The following is a 23,290-nucleotide window of genomic DNA, read 5'->3' as shown; positions in this document are numbered from 1 at the left end:
GCAGTATTACACTCTCCTTACTTAAAACTTCTCCTCTGCGCCCCCCGCACTCTTGATCCTGATAACCCCCCTCCTTTCCCCCGCTTCCTTTCCTTGTTCCTATTTCTACTGCAGAATTGACTTCTATCTTCTCGGTGGCTGGCTTCGCGTTGTGTTTCCATTCGGCCCTCGTTTGCCGATCAAGTACCACCTCCCGAGTTGAATAGTACCCCTCCAGAAGATCTCGCTGACAACTGTTACTCGAGAACTTTCCCCTTGTTCAACAACTACGCAGCAACTATATACACAATAGGTTGTTAGCTAGTCATTTCCCCATATCAGTACAACCAAAGAGCCCCAACCGGTTCCTCCTACTCCTCCTCCTCCTCCTGCCCCTCCTCCCATTTACCCGCAACCATGCAAAAGAAACCAACCTCTATCGTTCTCTACACACTTCTCTTCCCAAACCCAACCTCGAAGGATCCACGTGATTTCGACGACTTTATTGCACGGTGCATAGTCCCCGAGATACGCTGCGAGATCATCTCCTGGTATGGCTTTGTGCCGGACGAGGGGGATCTGGAAACTCTGTATCCTGGATGGGACTATACGAGCCGGCACGTACGGATGAGACTGGGACGTTACGCCGCTCATCGACGACTCTTTCGTGCGTTTGAGAAAGCGGACTTGAGCGAGGTTGAGATCGACAAAGTCGCAACATGGTTCGGTAGCAAACATGAGAAAATGATGCATGATCGGGATCAGTGGGGAGGCTCGGGGAGGGAACCGAGTGATGGGGGGGATCTTGAGAGCGAGTATGAGGATTATTCCGATGATTACAGCGCATAGATTTTGCATAGAAGGGTTGGGGCGCCCATTTCAGCATTCGGACCAAACCTTGATTCCTTTTGTCATGTACCCCTCCGTTCACTCTTTCTTATAATTCCGTCTTTTGGAGGAATATTTTTTTATTTTATTTGGAGGCGCACGAATTTATCTTTTCTTTCTTCTTTTGCGAGGCGTTTGGAACTTGTGAAGGGCATACTATTATGATGCCTGGTTTACTTTGTCCAGACAAAATGGGAGGCATATGCTGTTCATATCAATAGAAGCTTTCGTTTTCTTTTGATTATGCTTGTTGAGTCAAAAGTCATTTGACCAGATCTATTATTAGCGGAATTAAGGGGACACTGCGGTCACAACTAACCAGTTTGGGCTTTGCCGTTTTCACAGACTATCACTCGCGACGTTGTGGTGAGCTCTGGGCGCTGATTCATAAGTCATCATTTGAACGGAGATTACTTCTTTATATATACATACATACTTACTTATAGTAGATGATTACATATCATCTCACAACAAGAAACCTAACCCCAAAAAATACGCACCTCAGCCCCTGCCCTAGAATACTCCTAGCTCGAGTTTTCCATCTGACAGCCCTCTTCACATCTGCAGCCAGCTGCAGGTCCCTTTAAGCTTTACCAGTGAATGTTGTAGGATGTGGGTAGGATGCCTTAAGTGCCGTAACCCTGGTAGCAGCAATGGTTTTACCGAACCTACTCCTACAGACCTGCGGACCTTGATTTTGTTGACTTCTCGATGGACCTTATTTTCTATTTCAGGAAGGTGTTCTACCAACCTGGAAGTATGCCGAAGTCGCCCCGCAACATAAACAGGAACCAATACTCTACAGAACCAATAGCCTGAATATATAAGCATTGGCTTCTTGCGGTGCGTTGCATGCATGGAGAAGATCACTTACTACGAAAGACATCTTGTAGAAAGCGGAGTTTTAGCTAGAAGATCTGTGCGTTGAAGTGAGGAACACTGAATTAAGTAAAGTTATGTACTCACATGTGACCTGGCTGGTTTTCGAACGGGCCTATGTCTTGCTTGATAATTATAAGGGTCTAGATCTGTTCAAGCATAAATTTAAAACAGTGCTTTGGGATTCGGATATGTATATCTGGCGGGCCACAAGCCCTAATAAAGCCATCCTTGAGGAGACCAATGATTGTTTCGACAAAGTGCCAATGATCAGAAGGAATAAGTCACCTTGGTTACACCACTGCAGATAGATAATTGAAGCCACGAATCAAATAATTGAACTTGGGTAATCCCCCATCTCATTTTGTGCATCGTAATATTTCTCACCTTACCCTACTGAGCCTAGTCTTTGTTTGGTTCAACGATGACGTGTCTAGAGCCCGTGTAGTACATGTAGTCTAAGTAAGGCTGGGCGGACTAAACTTTGGTCAAGAGTGGGGGCTAAATCCTACGTTCGCTATCCCTTGTTTGATTATGAGAAATGATCGATAGGACAGGTTTTGTAGCCTCATGAGCCTCAACGTACCGGTTATTCATATACTATTCTCAGAGCGGCTGAATAAGGTAGACCACTATAGCACATTGAAAAAACTAGCCTCTTCTAGTCGCACGCGTGTCAAGTCGTTTTACTACCAGTGGTATAAGTACGTACATGCAATTATAATTAATGAAGTAATCAATCCCTTGAAATTGTACATTACCTCGGAGGTAAATTCAATGCTACTGATAGTAAACCAAATTCATGTCATATGTGATCTGTGATGACGCGAATACATGCAAGGATCGAGCACATGATAATGTTGGAATCCAAGACCTTGCATACATGTATGTAATATATAGGTGCCGCTGAATTCCAGTGCTTTATACCACCATTGTATTCTACCCCCAACGGTGGGGTGACTTTGAACAGGTTGCCGCCATATAGACACAAAAGTAAACCTATTTAGAGTAGCTCCGTTTCTGTGCTTTATTCCATGAACGGGGCGGATAATATTTTTTTTTGTTCCCCAGCTGCGCTGCATTCCGTCTCTTTATTCAACTGGGTTTGTAAAAGATAGCCGATGAACCTAAATTGTTTCTTTATCCTCGAATAGAGCTGTTAAACGTCTTATGGCTTGCTCTGACGTCTTTTTTTTTATTTTTACAATAGCTTTCTTCCATGATCTGCAGCCGCTGCCGGTCTTCCATTGTCTAATTGAGCCTAGAAGTCCTTGACATTCGACACAACCGGATAAAAGGGGAATTGAAAGTATGGTGGAAAGTATCTATATGTTTACTGGCTGGGACTTAAATACCCATGAATGCATCCAAATCCGGGATAACCAAAAAAAAATAACGGGTATAGAGGGGAATATATATCTACTCGCCATAAAATCTGCGACTGAGTTCAACATCTCACTTTCTAGATATATCTTCCAAACATTTGCTATGGTTTCTTTCCCAATTTCAGTCTTGCAAGACCTCACTAACATAATATAGTCAGACGTACATGACGCAGAAATCGGTGCAGCCAATGCAGCCAAGGACAAGGCTGCGAGACAGGCTAAAATAACTCCTACTAAAGCAGAAAAAACCCATATCTTTGCTGAAATAGTCGGCAATTCGCAGCATGTGATAGATACGAGGGTGGAAAAACAGGAGACCCAGTCACAAGCCCCAAACCGGAGGTGGAGAGCAGTCAGGACCATCACAGCTGCATCTATTCAACAAAAAGCTGCAGAATCATCAAAGAGGAGATTAGAAGGGGAAGTCCAAGAAGATGCGGTACTGGTATCACCGAAAAAACCAAGAATTGGGCTCACGGAAGAAGAAATAAGGGCGCTTGGTAGAGCTATGAAACAGGAGGTAACAGAAAGTACATATAGATTGTTAGCGCGGAACGGCATCACTAGAAAGTATGGGAAGGACGGGGCGAAAGTAAAACTGGGAGAGAGAAGGGGAGGAGGAGATGTTGGAGAAAGAAGGAAGGAAATAGAAGAAGGGAAAAGAGTGGAGGAGACTAAAGAGGGTGAAACGGAGGGAGAGGAGGGAGAGGAGGGGGCGGGGGTGGAGGAGACCGAAGAGGGTACGGAGAAGGAGGCCGAGGGGGGGGAAACTGAGGGGGAAGGGGGGAAAGATGAGACTGAGGAGGAGGAGGAAACCGACGGAGAAAGGGAGAAGGAGAGTGATAAGGGAAGGGAAGTGGATGAAGCCGTGAAAGCTGAAACGGAGGCGGAAACGGAGACGAGGAGAGATCGAGGCGAAGACAAAGACATAGAGGGTAGAAGAAGGAGAGAGAGAGGGAAAGAGGGGTCGAACGGTAAAGGGAAAGAAGAGCAGAAGAGTGAAGTATTAACCCAAATAGAGGAGGAAGCGGGAAAAGAGGAATCCACTTCCACGCCAGGCAGCTCATCTTTAGCTGATTCTTCAGAAGAAGAATCTCCAGTAGTCACTGCTGCAATATTTTGAATTTATGAAAGACCTCCAAGTACCGATACCAAACAGAAGCGAGGGTAACCCTGGAATCTGGTAGGGGGTCATATACATGGATGTATATATTATAAACAATAACCGATCTGGATTACATGTGGATCGAGCTTAAACGCTTTTAGTTACATGTATTTTGAGGGTAATTCTATATACACATGTAATCTATTTGGTTTTAAGGCTTGTGCCTTTTGGTGCTACTACATGTATCTTCATTTACACTTGTGACCCTTTGTTATATCATCAAGCGCTCGAGAGAGACATTGCTCAGCTGAATAACCTGAGATAAATTGTCGAGTGATACTTCGTGATTCATTTTTGATTGAAGTAGCGTGGGTTTCGCTATCACATGACCCTAGTCCGAGTCATTTTTGTTACAAACTCCAAATCCAGAATAGGAAAGGGTAATCGATAGCTGGATGCAGGTTTCCCGTCGTGTCGATGCTCTTTTCTCTTTGAGGTGAGTGATCGACATTTATCTATCAGAACTCCTAAATGTGACTTTAGTGCGGGGCAAGCAGATGTCGATTCGAATTCAATCACCTGTTTTTCTCGGGGATCCGCAATGATGCAATATTATTTCTGTCGATCTAGAGGGGAGATCTATAAAAGCCTGTTATTATAGAGATTTACCTTTGATTTGCATAGCACTGTACTAGAATCCAGTCAAACGTGCGAAATCTCCTCGCATCACAAAGAGATTCTGCAATGCCGCACCGGGTATATATCTGTGGTGACTTTATGAGAATCCATGCTCGAGCTCGACTACCTGTCGTGGGGCTGGTTCAACGTTTATAATTTAGGCAACCCACAAAGCTAAGCTCGTCTAAATCCGGGTAACTGTTTTTTTTTCATACAATTTCTCTGCCAAGGATTTTGGGAATCCCTCACACATGTGGGTGTGGGGGTAGCGAAGGTCTCCAAAAATGCGTTGCGCGTCGTGTGCTGTGAGGCTAGCAACTAGCACCTCCCCTTCTTGGCGCATGTCTCCCCTAGTACCCCATACCGCACAACCGCATGCAAACCAGGAAAATCAGTGTAAACCAGCACAGAGATACCTTGGAGGAGTAGGTAATCTGTATGCATATCTATGCGTAAGACCGTAAAAAGCTTCTGGTAGATCATCACGCAAAAATCCCCTAGGGATTTCAAATAGATAGCTCCCTCAGTAGTTAGGGCTTTGAAGAAGGAGGTGGTGGACGTTGGCAGGCAGGAGCGAGCCATTTTTTGTGACGCACTTTCGCCGCCGCCTCTGCCCATACTTTTACCCCGCTATTTCTACCCAATTTTCTTCCTACTCTCTCCCACTCCCCTCTTCCCTCTCTTTCTCATCAAACCTTCCTTCCTCTCACTTTCTTTCTGAGAAAACCCAGCAGTCACAACAACAATCATCCACTCTTTTCGCTACGTACTTTCTCCCCGTTCATTGTCTTGTCTTGTCCTGTCCTGTCTTGTCTTGTCTTTGTCCCTCTTTCAATAATTGCCAGCGGCGTGTTAAATTTTCTGTCCAGTATTTTCGGTTTTAAATCGCAATCTCAGTAATGTCGAAACTTTTCATCAGGTTAGTTGTCTCTTCCATCCTCCATGCTTCAGCCTCATCTACATGCTTCTCATTCTCATCCCCATCCTCTACTTCCCCTCAAATTGATGCTCGAATCGCTCGCTAAACCTATTTTTTGCTATCCACAGATCTTTGTCGTGGAACACCGACGACCACAGCCTCAGAACCAAGTTCGAGGAGTTTGGCGTCGTTGAAGAAGCCGTTTGTCTCTCCATTCCTCGCCGTAAACACAGTTTGCTGTAAAAAAAAAAAAAGTGGAAAAATGAAAAAAAAATGAAAAGAAAATGAAAAGAAAAAAAATCTAATTTTTTTGTTCCCACTTCTCAGGTTGTCGTCAAGGACCGTGAGACTGGCAGGTCCCGTGGGTTTGGCTTCGTCAAGTACACCAACGAAGATGACGCCAACGCGGCCATCAACGCCATGAACGACGCCGAGTAAGCTTTCACTCAATCTACTATATATTAGTACTGTCTACTAACTATGGGCATAGCTTTGACGGCCGTAGAATCAGCGTCGTCGTCGCCGAAGACCGCCGTGGAGGAGGTGGTGGTGGCGGTGGAGGATACAACAACCGTGGCGGTGGTGGCGGGTATGGCAACAACCAGGGCGGTGGTGGAGGTAAGAATTCTAGCATTATGATATCTCCAACACTCTTTCATCTACTAACTATTCTCTTAGGCTATGGCGGTAACCAGGGTGGCTACGGCGGTGGCGGATACGGAGGAAGCGGCGGATACTAAGCAATCCACCATGGGGAAATCTAGATGTGCAAAAAAAAAACGTGAAGGCATAGTCTAATAGTTTCTGTTAAATTAACGAGATACCCTGATTCAATACCAAACCAGTGAATGTCCTCGTCAACTAATAACTGCTCAAGTTCCTAGATGTCTTAGTGATTTAATCAAGTTAAGTAAAATTTAGTGTCTTGCCCTATTCCTTTGTAAAGCTATGAGGAAGTTTTCCGATCATTCTTGTATGCATGTATGTATAAATACAAACTGCTGTAACCAAGGGGGGGCTCTTTCTCTTGCCAACAGGAACGGGCCTTCAATAATCGAACTGTGTGGTTGAAAGTTTCATGGGACAAGTGTTCATTTATATTGTAAGTAAACACAAATTATACCGACCAAATTCGAGCAAAAAAACCCCTCTCCCCTCATGTGACTCCATTTGTACAATAACCCCCCATACCATTAACCATTACAGGCTCCCCTCAAGAATTTACAAAAACACGAAAAGAAATCAAACAGCAATATTACACATTAATTGTGGAATACGATCAGGCCAGCTCTGTCGAGTTCGAAATTGGCCGAATCGTAATCACATCCGACAACTTCCTCTGCCAATCCGAATTCCTCGCCTTCAGACCAGTCACTTTAAGTGTTTGGAACAAGAACCTGTACTTCCCAGGCTCGATTTTTGTCCCATCGGCCAGATCACCACCCCAAGTGTAATAGCTGTAAAAGCCAGGCTCATAGGGTCCGTGGCGAGGCTGGTAATAGAGTGGAAATTCTTCAGCTTCCCGGCGAGTAACGATCGAGCCAACAAACTTGTTACTGCCTGGAACAGGAGGATAGCGCCATTCATGTGGGGCCCAGTCCGTCTCGACAACATCCCATCGAATCTCTGCAGAGCCAAAGTGGTTCTGAAACGCTACGCCGGGGACATCGGTGCCATTCAAGGTGAAGTTTGAGGGGCCAGATATACTAGGCGCATTAGAACCGTCGTTGAATATGAGAGGCCATCCATCTGCAACATCCCACGATTTGACGTCGTAAAGTTTGCCCGCAATTCCCATGTAGGGAATACTTAGAACTTCTCCATTAGAGCCGGTGATGATGATCTTGCCTGAATAGACGGGGAGGAGGGTCGCGGCAACATCAGGGGGTGTGAATGTTACTTTGAAGGAGTTTGTGGTCCCAGGACGGACGCTGATAGATGTGCGAGTGAAGTTGGCAGTCGCAGTTTCGTTTATGAAGGTGCCCGGGAAGGGCTGGGGGGTGATTATGCCAGGCTCGAAGGAATTGATGGTTGCTGCGGTTTCGTGGGTAATGAAGTATTCAACTTCCACGGTGCCAGAGTTCTTGATGTTAATATAGTGTGCAGGCTTCAAATACGCAGTATCGTTGAGTTCGAGCTTTGCAGGATAGATACTGGTGGCATATGTAAGCACCTTTTCAGCATTCACATATCCAGCACCTTGTTGAGCAACGGGAGCAAGCTTGGACCAGTCTGTTGTAACACCGTCGGACCAGTTTATCAGTGTTCCGCTGGTAATGATCTTCCTCTTGAGCTCAGCAACACCCTCTCCGCCCATCTTAGCACGGCCACCGTGGGCAGCCATATAGAGTGCCGCAACACCTGCGATATATGGAGAAGCCATGGAGGTTCCGGAGAGAATTGCATATCCTCCCTGTTCGATCGGGTATGTGGAATAGATGTATCCACCTGGAGCAGCAATTTCAGGCTTCATCTGAGCTTCAAAGGAAGGTCCCCATGAAGTGAAAGCAGAGAGCTTTCCACCCGTTGCTGTATTGTTCACACCACTCTTCTCTGGGTATTCGGGGAATATAACGGTAGCATTTGTCCCGGCAACAAACTGATCAATGATCCACTCCCCATCTTCAGCAGTTATCATAGCGTAGCCCTTGGTAACGCTAGATGCAATATCAGGGTAGACAACTGGGGTGTTACGGGTGTTGTAAAACCAGACGTACTGGGCGCCGAAATTTGCAACATTGTTCTGTTTGGTTCCGAACGTGCAACCTCCACGGCGGACCAGAACCAGGTATCCAGAGAGGTCTGGAGTGCTTTCCGGAAGAGGGCGACATCCATCGTTGGCAACGTTCTTATCTTGTGAAAGGATATAAATGGGGACCCTTCCCTTGAAGGCAAATCCTTGGGCCGATTTATCCAAGTAACCAACATCTCTTGTATTGTTACCGACACCTTGAACGGTAGTAAGGAATGTAAGATATTGCTCATTTGTTATAGAGGCAACTGCAGTAACCGAGTGTCCAACATCTCCGGATGATGGATACCAGATACCTTCTTCTCCACTGTTTCCAGCAGAGATAGAAATGAAGACACCCTGATCCGCAATTCTGGAAGAGGCTGCTGCCCATGCATCTTCCGGCCACCCACCAGGTCCGCCAATTGATGCATTGATAACATCAGCTCCATCTTCATAGGCGGTGACGAAAGCTAAAATCAATGCATCGTCTCCGGTTGATGAGTATTCACATCCAAAGACCTTGTATGCTCTGAGTGTAGCTTTGGGGGCAACACCAATAAAGTCCTTATCCTCTCCGGCAATGATGCCGGCAACATGAGTCCCATGTCCGACACAATCATACGGATCCGAATCGGGGTGGAAATCCAGGCCCTCATATGTATCGCCGACGATATCGGTGCCGCCCGAAACCTTATAGCCAGAGCCAATTCCCCCCCCAAGTGAAGGATGGTGATAGTCAATACCAGTATCAACCTGCCGACTGTCAGTGATCTGCACAACTAGAATAGAACTGATGGGGCTACTTACGACTGCTACTATGACACCTTCGCCCAAGAATCCCTGCTCATGAAGCTTCAAGACACCGGTATTTGCTATATATAGTTAGAGCTATGTCCATGCATAAGTAAAGATCTCGGGAATTACCATGGCTAGTCCACTTCTCGGCTCCTTCGGTAGCTGCAGTACCGACATTATGGATTTGTGGAGTGGGCTTTGGCACTCTCCTTACACGCCAAATATTCGCTACTTGCGGCAATGCCCGAATATCTTCCGGTTTTGTCGAATTGTCTGTATCGAAGGATGTTCCGGTGAAGATCGAAGAAGTGATATTTACTGCAGGTTTTGCCTCAATCTGGTTATCTGAGAGAGACTTATAAAACTCTTCCACGGGCTACAAAATATATCATCAGCTATCTTATTCTCAATTTCAAATTTCGATGCAAGGAGGTCGGAGCTTACATCTTCTGCAGACATCGAAAAAAATCCATCTTTGACAAACTCAACAATGTACCTCCCCTTGATGAACTGTCCGCCTGACTCCTCTCCAGGGCTTCCTGCAGTTATTGCAATATTATTATAAGTGCTTCGTGTCTGAGCAGAGACAAAGACTACAGCAGCAGAAAAGAGCGCAATTGACGTCGATAATCGAGTAGACCTCATTATGAATATTAACGTAGTATGTGGGTTCTACTGCAAGGGATAAGGAGTGCGTTACTATTATGCGGGTGTGAAGGATTTTATATACGCTCCTCCATTACTGCAGCATGAGCCCGTACTTTGCGTTAAAAATGTGAATCCCGACCCCAATCTTTTTGTGAATGTAACCCCCCTCGCTCCAACCCCCGCATCTTTGCGTGTATCTTCATAGCCCCCATTGCTTTCCGGAAGGTGTTAAACTTTGTAATTAAAAAAGCCATCTCTATTTTACAAATTGTCCCCCCATGTGACCCAGAGGGGTATATTTGAGATAACTTCTGCATACAGCCGATCAAAATGTACCGTACCAGGCAGCGATAGCTACCCATGGCTCTGAGGGTCAAGTGGCGGGGCGAATATTCCCCTGCCCTGCTCTTTCAGGTACGCATTCCAAGACCATATTCATCACCCTAGGCAGAAGGTCCTATTCTGTATAGTGGGGCTTGCGGGGCGATCTGCTCGGGCTTGACCCTAACTCAACTACATAGTTAATCCGGCCTACATGTAGCTAGTGGGATCTATTCGGTATCTAAAAACCTGACCATGAAGACACCTCTATGAGGGTGCATGTATTGGGATCTTTTTGATACATTAATAGTTGTTTAAATCTCAAGCCAAAGTGTTTTGTTCTGCGTTACTGACTGTGCACACTACTGCTAGAGCTTTTGCCCAAACATTAGGAATTCTGATCTAGTAACAGCTCGTGCGCATTTGTCTCTAGAGATAGTACTGCGACTGATAGACATATTTCTTAATTAGCTAATGCGAAAATTGGCCGTGGTAGTGTAGTCAGTATATACTTTTGTGTTCACGCACCTGATCAGCGGGATAAGAACCGTACATATAAGATCGCGGATCAGTGCAGGCCGAAGGTTTTGTTTTCGAGGGTAATGCTTGAGATAACACCCACTGCAGACCACGGTCTTGATATCCCAAAGTGTGCATCAAAACCGTTGTGAACTTCCTTGTTAGGATTTCAGTTCTTGGCACTGTACTGCCGATCCCTAACCACCAGCCCTTTCCATTCCAAGGAGGAGGAAGAATGCAAATTTGAACATATCGGTCAAAAGTCCTGTCTGTGAGCATCGATCTAATCTTGTTTTAGGTGGTGCGGCGGCTGGGTGATGATTCGCCGGTATGAGAGTTAAGTTGCAGAACGGCGTCAGTGGTACCTGCTTTGGCGGATTTTCTCTATCATACGCCACTCCGTTGATAGGCTTGATTTGCTAGTATTAAAGTGGCAGTTCTTATTTAACTCTTGACCAATAACACACGCTCATGAGCACGGGGGAGGTTCAAATAAACTGCATACCAACCGTTATTGGTTACAGTGCGCCACAATCTATCCCATTACGGAATCAACTAATCTTCGTTCGTCACCCTCTTAATTTACTAACCTGCTTGGATCAGTAGACGGAAGGTAGATCTTCAATAAGGAAGCTACCGAGGGAACCGCATCTCGCCTGAGCATCGGAAAATTACGTATGTAAAGTATAAACATTAATCCCCCTTCCTAAAAAAAATCTCCGGACGGGGGATACAGCGTCGAAATATTGACGGCCAACTCCGATTTGCGCGCTTGGGAGTTCTCGTGTGGTTAACCGCATGGAGTTCGAGATATAGCTGTACAGAAGCCGATGTGTTACTTGCTTGAATTGTCGAGAATCACAAGCTTGCCTTGAAGCTTTTCAAACTCTTTCCTAGGTCCTAGGTAGCTCGGGGAGACAACGGCTAGATCACTATAGATTAAATACTATCAGTATTGAACAAAAAACCTATTGGTTCTAAAGTATGGGGTGGGAAGGATAGTTTGTGGAATAGCTAGATTAGGATGCAACGTTTCCCACCCGCATCCGTTAAATTGATATCGATAGTGAACACCTCTTCCCCGTAGACTGAGGCGTTCTCATATTCATTCCCAGCCAACATATACCTAGATTTCTTAAGTTGAGGCCAATAGAGCGGTACCAATCATTCTCTCAACCTGTAGGGAAACGATTCTCAACGGCCAAAAAGAAATTCCGTCAGAGTACATCTCCAATAACATGTCACCACCGCATAAGTAATTACTTGGTGGTAGGTGCGAAATCATCGGCATCCGGAACCCCTTTGGAAAGCTTCATAGAAGCCGGACAAGCAGTTCCAGAATGCACAGACTTAGACCTTTAAAGCGTAAATCCCCGAAGACCGCACGTACCCCGACTGACGACATTCTGCATGATACCCTTTCATGCAGCATAGACCCAAATCGCAAAACTGCCGGCAGAATCTGCATATATGCAGTGGAGGCCCCTGCGGTGTGAGACAGTCGGCGTATATCTAATGATAGGGATTTCGAGCGTAAGAAGATGGTTGGGTGGAATTGTAGCGGATCTCTTTTTCCTTTAGATCTTTACATATGAAAGACGCTGGGCTTCGTCTTGTAGTATGGTTAGTCTCCGAATCTTGATTCGTGGTAACGCAGAACTTACCTGTCGACCCGCATCATGCATTGATAATGATGTAAATTCTTCCCTTCAGTAACAGGTCTCTGAAGCGGTCTTATAATTGTAAACCTAGCTCCTCGATACTGAATACGACGGGAGAGAAGGGCGATGTGCGGGGCATTGATGGTCTTGGGCGGAGTTGTTGAACTTTAAAGTCTACTAGTGTCCTTAGACGTCTGTTTACTGACCACCTCTCCGATCCGACAGTAACATCTCAGCTACAATGTAGTTTAGCTTCTAGTATAGTACGAACTCCGGCCTTGTGATTGAAACCCTACATGTAGTTCCGGCTTATATATGTATGTATATACATGTAGCGTCTGCTCGCACAACCACAAAGTCCTCCTTTCCCGACTTCTCACACTCAACCCGCTAGCTACAATCACCCCGCTCTATAAAATATAAAAGTTTCACCACTATAGAGCGAACCTACAATGACCCTCTCAATCCTATATTACACCACCAATTCACAAAAAAGAGTAATGGCATTTACCATCACGCACCATACATCCTCCGACTTGAGCCACGAGACCTCGGAAGCCCCCTTACAACGGCGATGGTATAACGATGATGGAGGAGTTCACTGTATCCAGGGGTAGAGACTTTCCCACGCTTTGGGGAGCAGAGAGCTGGTTTTCTGCCGTTTGGACATCACAGGATCCTAAGCAGTGTGGTCCACGAGGACGAGCGTCTTTGTGTCCTTGCCTCGAGGACATGTCCTCGATTACACGCAAGGACAGTGGTCCAAAAGGACAATATCTGTCCTTGCCTCGAGGACTTCCAAGGACAATTCTTGGCTATAATACACACTCAATATGCCCTAATCGGATGAGGCCTTGAATAAAGCATACCTTTTATTTTGAGAAATATCACTTTTTTGGTTTACCGGGTTATTTCTTTATCGTCCTCGAGGTACCTCGGGGACAGACAAGGACAGAGGTCAACGAGGACAAGGTACCTCGAGGACACCCCCAAGCCTCGCCTCGAGCGTCCTCGCGGACCACACTAAGATTCCTAAGATGAAGATGGAGGATGGAATCAAGGGGGTTCAGTGACAGACGCGGTATGTAGATGCCTGCACATTCTAGACCAACCGAACATAATGGTCTGCACTTTCTCTAGCAACGACTAGATTATCTAGAATTGAGATTCTCGGTCAACTTTATACCATGCTTAAGCTACACATGTTGATCTATATCAATTTTTCTAATGGACATAATCAGAGCGGTCAAGATATACCTAGTAAGCATCCCCAAATTCATGTTTAAATTTACATTCGAAATTCCGTATCTATAGCTATAGGTCAGTAGAATGATTGCTAAAAAGTTCTTCTCCATAGATTTTCATAGTTGCATTCTTCCAGCGAGCGCTTTTCTTGGAGATGTAAGCGACAGGCCAGAGATATTCATGTTAATAAAGCGTAAAAATAATACCTGATGAGACCTAGCCTGACGAAGATACTTCAGCAACAATTGGCTCCTTTGATCAAAATTCATGAAGGAAGCAGTCTAGGACTTATGCGTCAACAGACCGGATTCTAAAGCTACAATTATGTAGTTCTGCGGCGAGGACCTCTCTGGGCTCACCGGCTAAGCTGTATGCTTTATCATATAAACTCCAATTGCACAGATGCTGGTCTGAGCAAGCAAAAAAATACTGTATATACCAAACTATATCCGATTATTACCTGCCTTTTGAGGACGTCCTCAATTCCGTAGGTTTAGATCAGTGGAAGTTCTGCAGTTTTGCGGTGAGCATATCTAGCTCCTCACGGAACTAAAGATGTAGCACAAGGACACTGCCGGAGTTATCCTTTGAGACGTGGACTCTCCTTCTCTGTTCTTTTCTGGTGTGATGAGGCGGCATTTATAGTAAGACAACGTTTGTGGTAAGGCGATGTTTTTGTCTGGGTTGAATACAGGCAAGAGGTCGAGTTAGGTAGATGAGTATCCGGGTTCTTCGATGTTAGGGGAGCGTGTGATAGAGTGTTTTTACTACCTGGCTAGCTTTGGCGATATGGTGTTCAGAGGAGGGCGTACGATTCAAGGGTATATACGGGTTGCTTGAGCTCTACAAGAGTCCTCCGAAGATATTGGCTAGGAGGTTGATCTAACTTATCCTAACCCATCCTTCCCCGGGGAGAAATAATTAATCTAAAAAATAGAGAAATCTAGCTCCAACGACTGGCCTTGGGTTTTTTTTGACGATAATTCCTACGACAAGACGCACAAATACTACGTCTACGTCAATTGATTGCATCAGGAGTTGAAATTTGATTTGGCTTATATTCGCAACCAACGTAGTATGGCTAGCTCTGTTTCCTCCTTCCTTTCAGATTTCCGGGAGTGATCAAGCTACGTGTAATGATCGAATTTTAGCGGGAGGCCTGGATTATGGTCTATATCATAGATACCTTTTACACTAAAGCATCTGGCACTACAAGCCGTGATCTGTGTGCAATATTTGGGGTGTAGTAAATTGGGCTAGAATGCCAATGGCTAATTTCCTACTCCACAACGCTCAAAACGATTGATATCCTAGGGTCCTCTTTTTTTTTTTTTTTTTTTTTTTTGGTCCGAGGTTTTTGAAGCGATCAATTAGTTGTTAAAGACCAATGGTCGTTGGGCGGGTTTTTAGAGAGACGGCATATTATAAGTATGAAGGAAGCGCAATTGGATCGAGTGATGGGCGTATGGTCCCAGAGATTTGGCGGCTCGAAACATCCAGCCCAAATCCATCTCCTGAATCCATACCCGCACTGCAGTAGAACCCTCGTAGACCGCACATAGCCCCAGACCCCACTTCACCAGCCGTAAAAATACCATAGAGCCAATGATCCACGCACCAATTTCTGGACATCACGCCAATGATACCACCCCCACAAAACCAACTCGATCTGCCCGTAAATGAAATACGTTCAATTCATCTCATATTAAACATTACCGCCGCCCTCCCCTCCAGCCCAATCGCGCCGTGATATATCTACTACCGCTACTGCGAATGCGGCATCCGCTGCTTGCTCATCTGTACATACAGCTTATTGACCCTTCCTTGTATCGTCTGCAGCGAATCTGTCACCCCCGTCAGCACCGCACCGCACCGCACCGCACCGCACCGCACAGCTCAGAAGGGAGTGGAACACACTATTCACCACCGCCAGCCGCTTCCCCACCGCCGCAAGCTTCACCACCGTCGGCTTCAGCGCCGGCGGGTCCGTCGTATCCAGATAGTGCTTCAGCTCTATTGCTCCTCCGCATCAGCAACCCAGCCCGTCGCACCACACCTAAGGAGGTAGAGAGGGCACTCACGCATAACCAGCCTTGTGAGCTCCGCGTTGAGCTCCAGCTGCGACTGGTGCACCTGCAGCAGCTTCTCGGTCGTCTGCTTGATTGTGGGGTCGAGGAGGGACTTGAGGCCTGCGGCGAGGGGGTCGGCGGGGCGGGAGAGGTCCGGTGTGGGCGTGGGCGTGGGGGTGGGGGAGGAGGGGGCGGCGGTGGGGGATGACATTGGTGCTGTTGGTTGTTGTGGTTGTTGTTGTTGGAGAGTGTGGGGGTTGGGTTGAGGTTGGGTGTGGGGAGAGAGGGATCGGCAGTGTGGGGAAAGAAAGGTACAGACAGAGACCGTTGCCAACGCCGGGCGCCCGGTGCACACGCCATGCCCCACCCGCCCTAGCACCAGCACCAGCACCGGCACCAGCACCAGCACGACGCCCACCCGCGCCCACCCGCCACACACCGCAATGCACCCCTCCACGCACGCGCACACGCACACGCACACGCACGCCATCATGATCAAGTCCATCTTCTACTCGCACTTCCACCCCGGCAAGGGCCCACAGGTCGTCTACCAAGTGCCCGACGGGTCCATCACGCCCACCACCACCACCACCACCACGCCCACCACCACCACGCCCACGCCCACGCCCACGCCCACCACCGCACCCACGCACGCCCCGCCGCTGTTCGACTTCGACACCATCAGCCCGCACATCATCCCCAAGCAGGAGCTGTGCGACCGGCTCGTGACCGTCTGCACGGGGGCCTACCGCATCCTGGGGTACCCCGTGTGTCTGCCGGACCGCAAGTACGCACGGAACGAGTTCATCTTCAATTTTGCGATCGTGGTGGACGCGGAGGTCGAGTACAGCACGTATAAGAGCGTGGTGCGGAAGGTTGCGAAGCTGTTTAAGGCGCTGGAGGAGCAGAGCGGGTTCCTGAGTAATGAGGTGACGAGGGCGGGCGTGTATGCGCTCATTGAGCAGGTCATGGAGGACCTGAATAACTATTCGGAGTGCATGATCCCCATCAGTATCTCTCCCCCCCCCCCCCCCCCCCCCTTATGAAGGAGCAAGACAGGCGCTGACGCACCCTCCCTCCTAGACGAAAGCAACACCCTCAACCTCAAGCTCTTCCCCACATACGCGCCGCCGCCGCCCGTGCGCCCCTACCACGTGCCCCTGCTCACCGTGCAGCTGGACCAGCTCATGGACGTCAACTGGGACCTGACGATGCAGCGCATCGTGCCCTACATCGACGGCATCAACAGCGTCAAGCGCATCGCGGACCTCTCCGACAGCGACTACACGCTGACGCGCAAGTGCGTCGACCACCTGCTGTACTACGGCTGCCTCGTCATGGTCGACGTCTTCCAGTTCGGCGCCATCTACGCGTGCACCGCCGAGATCAGCAGCCTCGTCGCCGATGTCGCGGCCCAGGAGGAGTGTGCGGCCTATGTCAGCACAAGCGGCAATAGGGTGCCGTTTCCGAGGCTGCTGGAGATGTATACGAGCTTGAGTCAGGGCGTGGTGCTGCGGAAGTGGTGTGTGGAGAATGCGGGTAGGTTGGGCGGGGTGGATGTGAGGAGGTTTGTGTCGTTTGGGGTTGTGAAGGGGTTTTTGTATCGCAGTCATCGCTGGCCCGTGCTGGTGGATGGGGAGAAGAGGGCGGGTGCGCTGTGGAGGTGGGTGGATGGGGGGCATTGTGTGGATGAGATTTGTACGGAGTTGGGGATGGGCGAGAGGGAGGTGTTGGGGCTGCTGGAGGGGTTGGATGTGGTCATTGTGAATCGGTGAGCTAGTGGGGGGGTAATGGTAGTTAGTGAGGTAGATAGATAGGTAGAAATAATATATTGGTATCTTTTTATTCCCGTCTATTTTGGCATGCATGAAGTTTTGTAATAATCAAATTGTATGCAGAACACCGGTATGACCGTAATGGAAATGATTGAATCCCCAGTTTTTTTCGCATCTTGGCGATGTACCAGCCTTTGCAATGACCACTACTACATGTATCTACAACTTCCGCATGCCCGCCAACACTTCCATAAACTCCACAACCAGATATTCTACAGCCCCCCCTCTAGCACTCCCGCCATCAGTGCAGCCCGCGAGAGGCCATCACACACAGCAAATATTAAATCCCATGGCCCATGCAGACAACATGGCAGACCCTCATCGATCAACATCCCACACTCACCCGAAATCTCAGTACACGCAATCTCACATACACATCCATCCAACTACATGTAACCCCTCATCACAGTCCACTCACTCGCCCGCCGCACCCGCCGCGCCAATCCGTAGTTTACGACATGACTAGTCTACAAAGCATGATACCGCCAACCAGCTTCTCAACGTACGCCGGCCCCCAGGAAATGAGGTGCTGAGATGAATGGAGGCGGCGCCGTGGGATCGAGCGGGGGCTGCTGGTCACAGCCTGGGGGATGGTTTGGTACTTGCTCACTTCACTTACCCGCGATGCATGGGTTTATCTGTCCCCATCCATCACTCGTCCCCATTTGTGGATAACACCATTATATATCCGGGTGACCCCTTCGCATATATACAGCGTTCTCCGCATCTTCAACCCGATAGCACCAGAGCTCACGAGCTACAGATTACATCCTTAGGCTCCGATGCACTCCTTGACCCGCCAACTCTTCCTTTACGATACAGTAGCAACCAACCCGCCTCACCGTTGTACAGAAGTCTTGTAGCGGATGCAGTTGGTGTAGCACTTAGTCCACAATGCTCTTCCCGCCGGCGCGGATGAGGGGAGGATGTGTTTTTGCTATACCTGCACTACGAACGTCATCTTCGCCCGGTGTCTATGAGACTGCAATCTCGGCTGCTGCCGGCTGCGGGGGTAGGCGTGTACAGTCAGTCTGGGTGGGAATTGAGTGGTACACTAGTATCTAGTATTCGGGAAATGGTGGTATGGTGTGCGATGGTTGTTGGTCCTGAATCCCCCTTTCTTCGGCCCGGGGCTTCGGCTTAAGAATAGTATACATTGTTTACATCTTCGAGACTACGTGTGGTTTCTTTTGGAAGTAGATAAGTTTTCACTAACTCGGCGATAGAGTGGTAGTTAAAATTGATGGAGAGCACAACTATACTAGACACCGATGCATTGCCGCAAGTCTCGGGGGATATTGGGAGGGAGGAAGCGTAGTCTGACAGGATATACTCCGCACCGATACCCCAGTACAAGTATGGGCAGGATGTAGTCGAGTCTGGCTTGGCTATGGGGCGGTCATTTTCGAGTGAGAAAACTACCAACCTGGCCCACTCACACTTTTATTTCTACTCAACAGATTGCCAACCGTAGGTGACTTTTCCTTGCCTGATAAAGTCTCTTTAGCTCCCCTTCTGATACCCCCAGAAGCTTCTTGGTAGAATGGCCCGGCCGTGACTACATATTATACAAGCAAAATCTAGGAAGCCAGAAACAAGCAGAACTCTGCTATCCATTGTCGGAGCCCAGTGAGCGGTGCAGGAGCACTCACTGTGGCCTAGTTGACACAAGATTGCAAAAGACCGCCGCCAATCCCATAAACCAGTATATCCACCTCCCGCGAGACGCCAACCCAACACGACCTCCATTCCCCCAAGCAAGCCAGGAAAGCAAATACCGCGCCGTCACTCTAGGTATCTTCACTGTCCGAGACAGCTCCTCGTTAAAAATCCGCCCCCGCAATACCCTCGGACACAGTGCACTGAGGCACTCCCCTCAGTTGTTCATCGACGCAGTGATCCTCACCAGTTGCGCAACTAAAGAGAAGCAGGAGCTCGAAATGTGTATCCGTTTAGTTGTATGTAATCGGCATTTTACAGCTGTAGGTCTGCCAGCTTTTGTGTAGGAGCCGACTTATCACCTCTAGGCTCTTCATAATCAGGAAGAATGTCTTTCCAGAGTTCGCACGCGGGGGAATAGCGTTAACGCGGTCATTGGTTATGGTCGATCTAGAGTACGAGTGTAAAAGAAGTCAATTGGTTCTAGCAGGTGGTATAGTGAGTGTTCCTTCCTCGATAAACCCCCCCCCCCCCCCCCAAACCTCACAGCCTCATATAGGCACCCCTCTTCCTGTCAGCGCTCTAAAGGCTTTGTGGCGACTGAACCAGGTTTATTTTTCTTTTTAACTTGGTTGTGTGAGCTGTAAACAGCAACGGGAAATGATCAGAATTCCGGTTTTATCGTTTTTCTTGGCGGGGTAACTAGCAGGTATTATGGCTCGACGGAATACTGCAAATGGCCGAGCTCTCGTAGGCGAGGAGATTCATACGCATCCCAATATCCCCGGTCCGTTCACGGTTGTGAGAAGAAGGCCGGTACACTATACCGAATTCGCCTGGCCTTAACTTTTTTTTTTCAGCTATGCTAGTAAGAGGAAGCGGTAATCTTATTACCGTCGTTGGGGCTCAAATAAAAGGCGTCGAGGATATTCATACATGCTTACTAGCAAAAGAAGCAGAACATCCGAGTACTCAAGGCAGAAATGATTTGTATAGAAAGATCCATTCTTTCATACAAACAACCCGATCCTAAGCATTCCCATATTCAGCTTCTTTTACTGGTAGGCAGGTAGTGTAGATATGTAGCCTACGTCTTCAAGATTGTGGTATCCTCCAGTTACCACCTTGTGAGATATTCCTTATAGCATCGATGTGGACATTGCGAACGAATTTCTTCTCGCGTTGAGAGCACCATAGACTTCCATGTGGCCGCGTCTGTGTTCTGCGGGGGCTTTTTTTTGGCATGTTCCAGGAGCTTCATATCCCCGATCTTTTGATCGAGCCATCTGTATTCGTATCTCGCCACTGAACGCCTCTAGAGCTATAACTCCGCAAATCTCCTCCATAGATTATCCCATAACAACCCACCGACCGGCTCAGGGCAACCCATGGTCAACTTCAAGCTCGTCGGCCTTCTTGAATAAAAGAAGAGACAATGCTGTGCGCCTTTGCTTTCGCTCCATTTCCAGATCCAGCTCAATAGAGGCAGTGCATAATACAGCTCTTCCCGTTGATAACCAAGCCCGTGTTTGTGCCATGTCAATGATCGGTGGCACAAGAATCAAAATACCTCCCGCAAAACCGATGCACGAACAAGCAACCACCATGCCAGCTCTGTGATAGAAAGGGCCAAACACCGGCTTATCACTTTGCCTATATAGACCTCTTTTTTCATACTCGTAGTTTCCGCGGCACCCTAGCTTGCTTCCACCAGCTTCTCCCGTGCGAACTTTGGCCTCCATATACAGATATATCATCGCAAACAGATGACCTCTCTTGGGCGATAGAGTAGTGCTGTTGGGCACTCCTGTGGTCGTGGCCGCGTTCTTCAGGAAATTGTTTTCTTTTGCGGCTTAATACCCCCTTAAAGGTTTTCAGAGCACGAACGATGCGAGTCGACACTATGACGCAAGAACGGTCTCTGTCAGCGGCAACCTAACTAGATCGCCAGAGTAGGAGCTGTATCTGATTAAACCCCAGAAGGCTCATCGCCTTAATCGCCATCCTCAAGCGCCCACTAGCCTTCCTTAACTAGATGAAGAAACCGCAACTTTTGCCTTGATATTCCTCCTGTGCCTGACTCCATTCCCACATAGTACAGCCTACGCTCCAATAGAAATATTGCCGTGCCAAGATTAAAAACACGGGAATATGTATATCCTGCAAAGAAGACACTGGCGGGTAAATAATCATATCAACATCACAAAAGGAACATAGCAGTGCAGACCTATTCCCACATCCTCCTTAAATGAACCGAATGATCATAGAGCACGCCTCCCCCCCCCCCCCCCGGGGGAGTCTTATTCCAACTTATAACTCAAATCCCAGAACCAGGTGGTGCATTCCACGACCTGGGTTGTCCCTGCTAATTCTCACTGAGCACAAGCTATTGATACGTAAATGCTTGGGGTACAATATACCTTCTCATAAAGTAGAGACACGGGTAAGAAACGGGTACATCAACGAAAGAATCTTAACCCAAACTTCTCCCCCGTGACAAAGTCATGTACGGATGATCTGAATTCAAGGTTCCTTGATATGGGTCGCGTCGATGTTCGGCCGGCCGAGAGTCGGAGGCTGGACGAGATATCGATCGCGAGGGTAGGTGGCATGAACAATCGGCTGTTAACATGTTGGAACCCCGGGACTGGAGTCGACTGGAAGGAGGCACTTTCTGTGTGCTGGACCCGATTTTTGTGGATTGTGGAGTCATATATTGGCGCAGTTTCGTGGGTGGTAATATATGGCTGTCGGGTAACTTTCGGTTCATGCGTTATCACTCGTTTAGCGGGGTAAAGAAAAAAGGTTGGAGGGAGGGAAAGCGCAGGCTCAGGACTCGAGTGGGACGGGAAGGTAATGTGCAGAGTGAGGTGGAAGCCAAATTGGGGGTGTAGAAGACGAAGAGAATAGAAAAAAAACGAGTAAGCCATGTACAGAAAAAGACGAAGAAACAAAACACAGGCGGGCACAAAAGAAGCTTCTTCTGTGTCTCTAAGTTTTATACATGAAAAAACCTACACAAAAGACTTTCTCGCCCCCTCATACAAAGGCCAGGAGAGAAGAAAGAATACCGCTAGAACTGCTACAGGCAAAAACCAAATTCGAGCCCCAGAACTTTCGCCTACTGGCGGTAGCTTCGAAGACCCGATGATGCTCTTTCGACCGGCCCACTCACATCAGATGCGAGCTGCAAGGCCTCTCGATCTCTCGTGAGGGCGGACAAATGGCCATGAAGAGTAGTGTCACCCATAAACTACAGTGATTGAGGGCATGTCAAACGTAGGATCGACACCGTATACGTAGCATAGCTTCTGCAGTCAGACTTTATTTTGAATTAAATACCTACTGCATCACTAATTGACAGGTCCCTGCACTAAAGATGAGGATTAGATTAGATTGATCACGTCGAGCCCCCTTCTGTGGGACGGGGTTATAAGAGAAATCCGGACAATACTGGCATGCGTTGTTTGGCTTAGCTTAAGGGATAAAACTTCATTCCATCTCCATTAGCTGCCGTCACAGCTGCAACGGCCTGGGTTCGAATCCCAGGCCGGGCAAGGAGGGGCCCTTACCCCATAATTCGCTGCAGTTTTTGCTGCTGGATTTTTTTCTTGGGATGATACTTTGGTTGCTTGGTCGTGTTTTATATGGGCTCGCACATGGTATATAGAGCTAGCATCATCTTCCAATTTCCTTATAAATAGAGGCTAGCTACGGCCGTCCGCTAATCAATACCTATACACACAGACTAATAACAGTATTTTCTCCCCCAATCGATCAATCCGGCGGCCCGGAAGGTTGGGAATGAAAGCACTACTAAGTACCGTCCATCCGGCATGCGCTAGGATTACAAATGTTGTAGAGCAAGACAATAAAGACCAAGGGCGCCATCCGCTACTGCGTTAATTCGAAGCTCTTTCTATAGCTATCGATTCGCCCACACGGCCCTGTCATCATCTAAAATCTCCAAT

At 47.8% G+C, this 23,290-nt stretch overlaps 8 protein-coding genes across 8 annotated transcripts; 4 read left to right on the top strand and 4 right to left on the bottom strand.

Moving 5' to 3' along the window:
* Positions 1 to 396: 396 nt before the first annotated feature.
* H6S33_003501 (uncharacterized protein) lies at positions 397 to 828 on the top strand (the record flags this gene model as incomplete). The annotated part of the gene is made up of 1 exon (XM_044834849.1): positions 397 to 828. One exon carries the CDS (start codon positions 397 to 399, stop codon positions 826 to 828), a length of 432 nt encoding a protein of 143 aa, XP_044691862.1.
* Positions 829 to 3,234: 2,406 nt separating this feature from the next.
* Positions 3,235 to 4,254, top strand: H6S33_003500 (uncharacterized protein; the record flags this gene model as incomplete). Its single annotated transcript, XM_044834848.1, has 2 exons — positions 3,235 to 3,237; positions 3,286 to 4,254. The coding sequence occupies 2 exons, from the start codon at positions 3,235 to 3,237 to the stop codon at positions 4,252 to 4,254; spliced, it is 972 nt and encodes a 323-aa protein (XP_044691861.1).
* A 1,559-nt stretch (positions 4,255 to 5,813) lies between these two features.
* Positions 5,814 to 6,573, top strand: H6S33_003499 (uncharacterized protein; the record flags this gene model as incomplete). The annotated part of the gene is made up of 5 exons (XM_044834847.1): positions 5,814 to 5,833; positions 5,962 to 6,034; positions 6,161 to 6,267; positions 6,324 to 6,451; positions 6,512 to 6,573. The coding sequence occupies 5 exons, from the start codon at positions 5,814 to 5,816 to the stop codon at positions 6,571 to 6,573; spliced, it is 390 nt and encodes a 129-aa protein (XP_044691860.1).
* Positions 6,574 to 7,112: 539 nt separating this feature from the next.
* Positions 7,113 to 10,007, bottom strand: H6S33_003498 (uncharacterized protein; the record flags this gene model as incomplete). The annotated part of the gene is made up of 4 exons (XM_044834846.1): positions 7,113 to 9,320; positions 9,375 to 9,439; positions 9,492 to 9,738; positions 9,807 to 10,007. The coding sequence occupies 4 exons, from the start codon at positions 10,005 to 10,007 to the stop codon at positions 7,113 to 7,115; spliced, it is 2,721 nt and encodes a 906-aa protein (XP_044691859.1).
* A 565-nt stretch (positions 10,008 to 10,572) lies between these two features.
* On the bottom strand, positions 10,573 to 12,535 carry H6S33_003497 (uncharacterized protein; the record flags this gene model as incomplete). Its single annotated transcript, XM_044834845.1, has 13 exons — positions 10,573 to 10,622; positions 10,686 to 10,705; positions 10,774 to 10,778; positions 10,860 to 11,133; positions 11,216 to 11,269; positions 11,356 to 11,385; positions 11,441 to 11,506; positions 11,690 to 11,782; positions 11,977 to 11,984; positions 12,028 to 12,043; positions 12,114 to 12,206; positions 12,440 to 12,462; positions 12,515 to 12,535. 13 exons carry the CDS (start codon positions 12,533 to 12,535, stop codon positions 10,573 to 10,575), a joined length of 753 nt encoding a protein of 250 aa, XP_044691858.1.
* A 2,985-nt stretch (positions 12,536 to 15,520) lies between these two features.
* On the bottom strand, positions 15,521 to 16,036 carry H6S33_003496 (uncharacterized protein; the record flags this gene model as incomplete). Its single annotated transcript, XM_044834844.1, has 3 exons — positions 15,521 to 15,600; positions 15,674 to 15,769; positions 15,838 to 16,036. The coding sequence occupies 3 exons, from the start codon at positions 16,034 to 16,036 to the stop codon at positions 15,521 to 15,523; spliced, it is 375 nt and encodes a 124-aa protein (XP_044691857.1).
* A 232-nt stretch (positions 16,037 to 16,268) lies between these two features.
* Positions 16,269 to 17,600, top strand: H6S33_003495 (uncharacterized protein; the record flags this gene model as incomplete). The annotated part of the gene is made up of 2 exons (XM_044834843.1): positions 16,269 to 16,836; positions 16,909 to 17,600. The coding sequence occupies 2 exons, from the start codon at positions 16,269 to 16,271 to the stop codon at positions 17,598 to 17,600; spliced, it is 1,260 nt and encodes a 419-aa protein (XP_044691856.1).
* Positions 17,601 to 20,021: 2,421 nt separating this feature from the next.
* On the bottom strand, positions 20,022 to 21,747 carry H6S33_003494 (uncharacterized protein; the record flags this gene model as incomplete). Its single annotated transcript, XM_044834842.1, has 9 exons — positions 20,022 to 20,160; positions 20,214 to 20,262; positions 20,336 to 20,348; positions 20,411 to 20,443; positions 20,997 to 21,220; positions 21,426 to 21,479; positions 21,547 to 21,562; positions 21,651 to 21,684; positions 21,740 to 21,747. The coding sequence occupies 9 exons, from the start codon at positions 21,745 to 21,747 to the stop codon at positions 20,022 to 20,024; spliced, it is 570 nt and encodes a 189-aa protein (XP_044691855.1).
* Positions 21,748 to 23,290: the final 1,543 nt, after the last annotated feature.

This window comes from Morchella sextelata, assembly GCF_020137385.1.
Source record: "Morchella sextelata strain SCLS chromosome Unknown scls_15, whole genome shotgun sequence".
Classification (NCBI taxonomy): Eukaryota; Fungi; Ascomycota; class Pezizomycetes; order Pezizales; family Morchellaceae; genus Morchella; species Morchella sextelata.
This window is presented reverse-complemented; position numbering and strand designations above follow the sequence as displayed.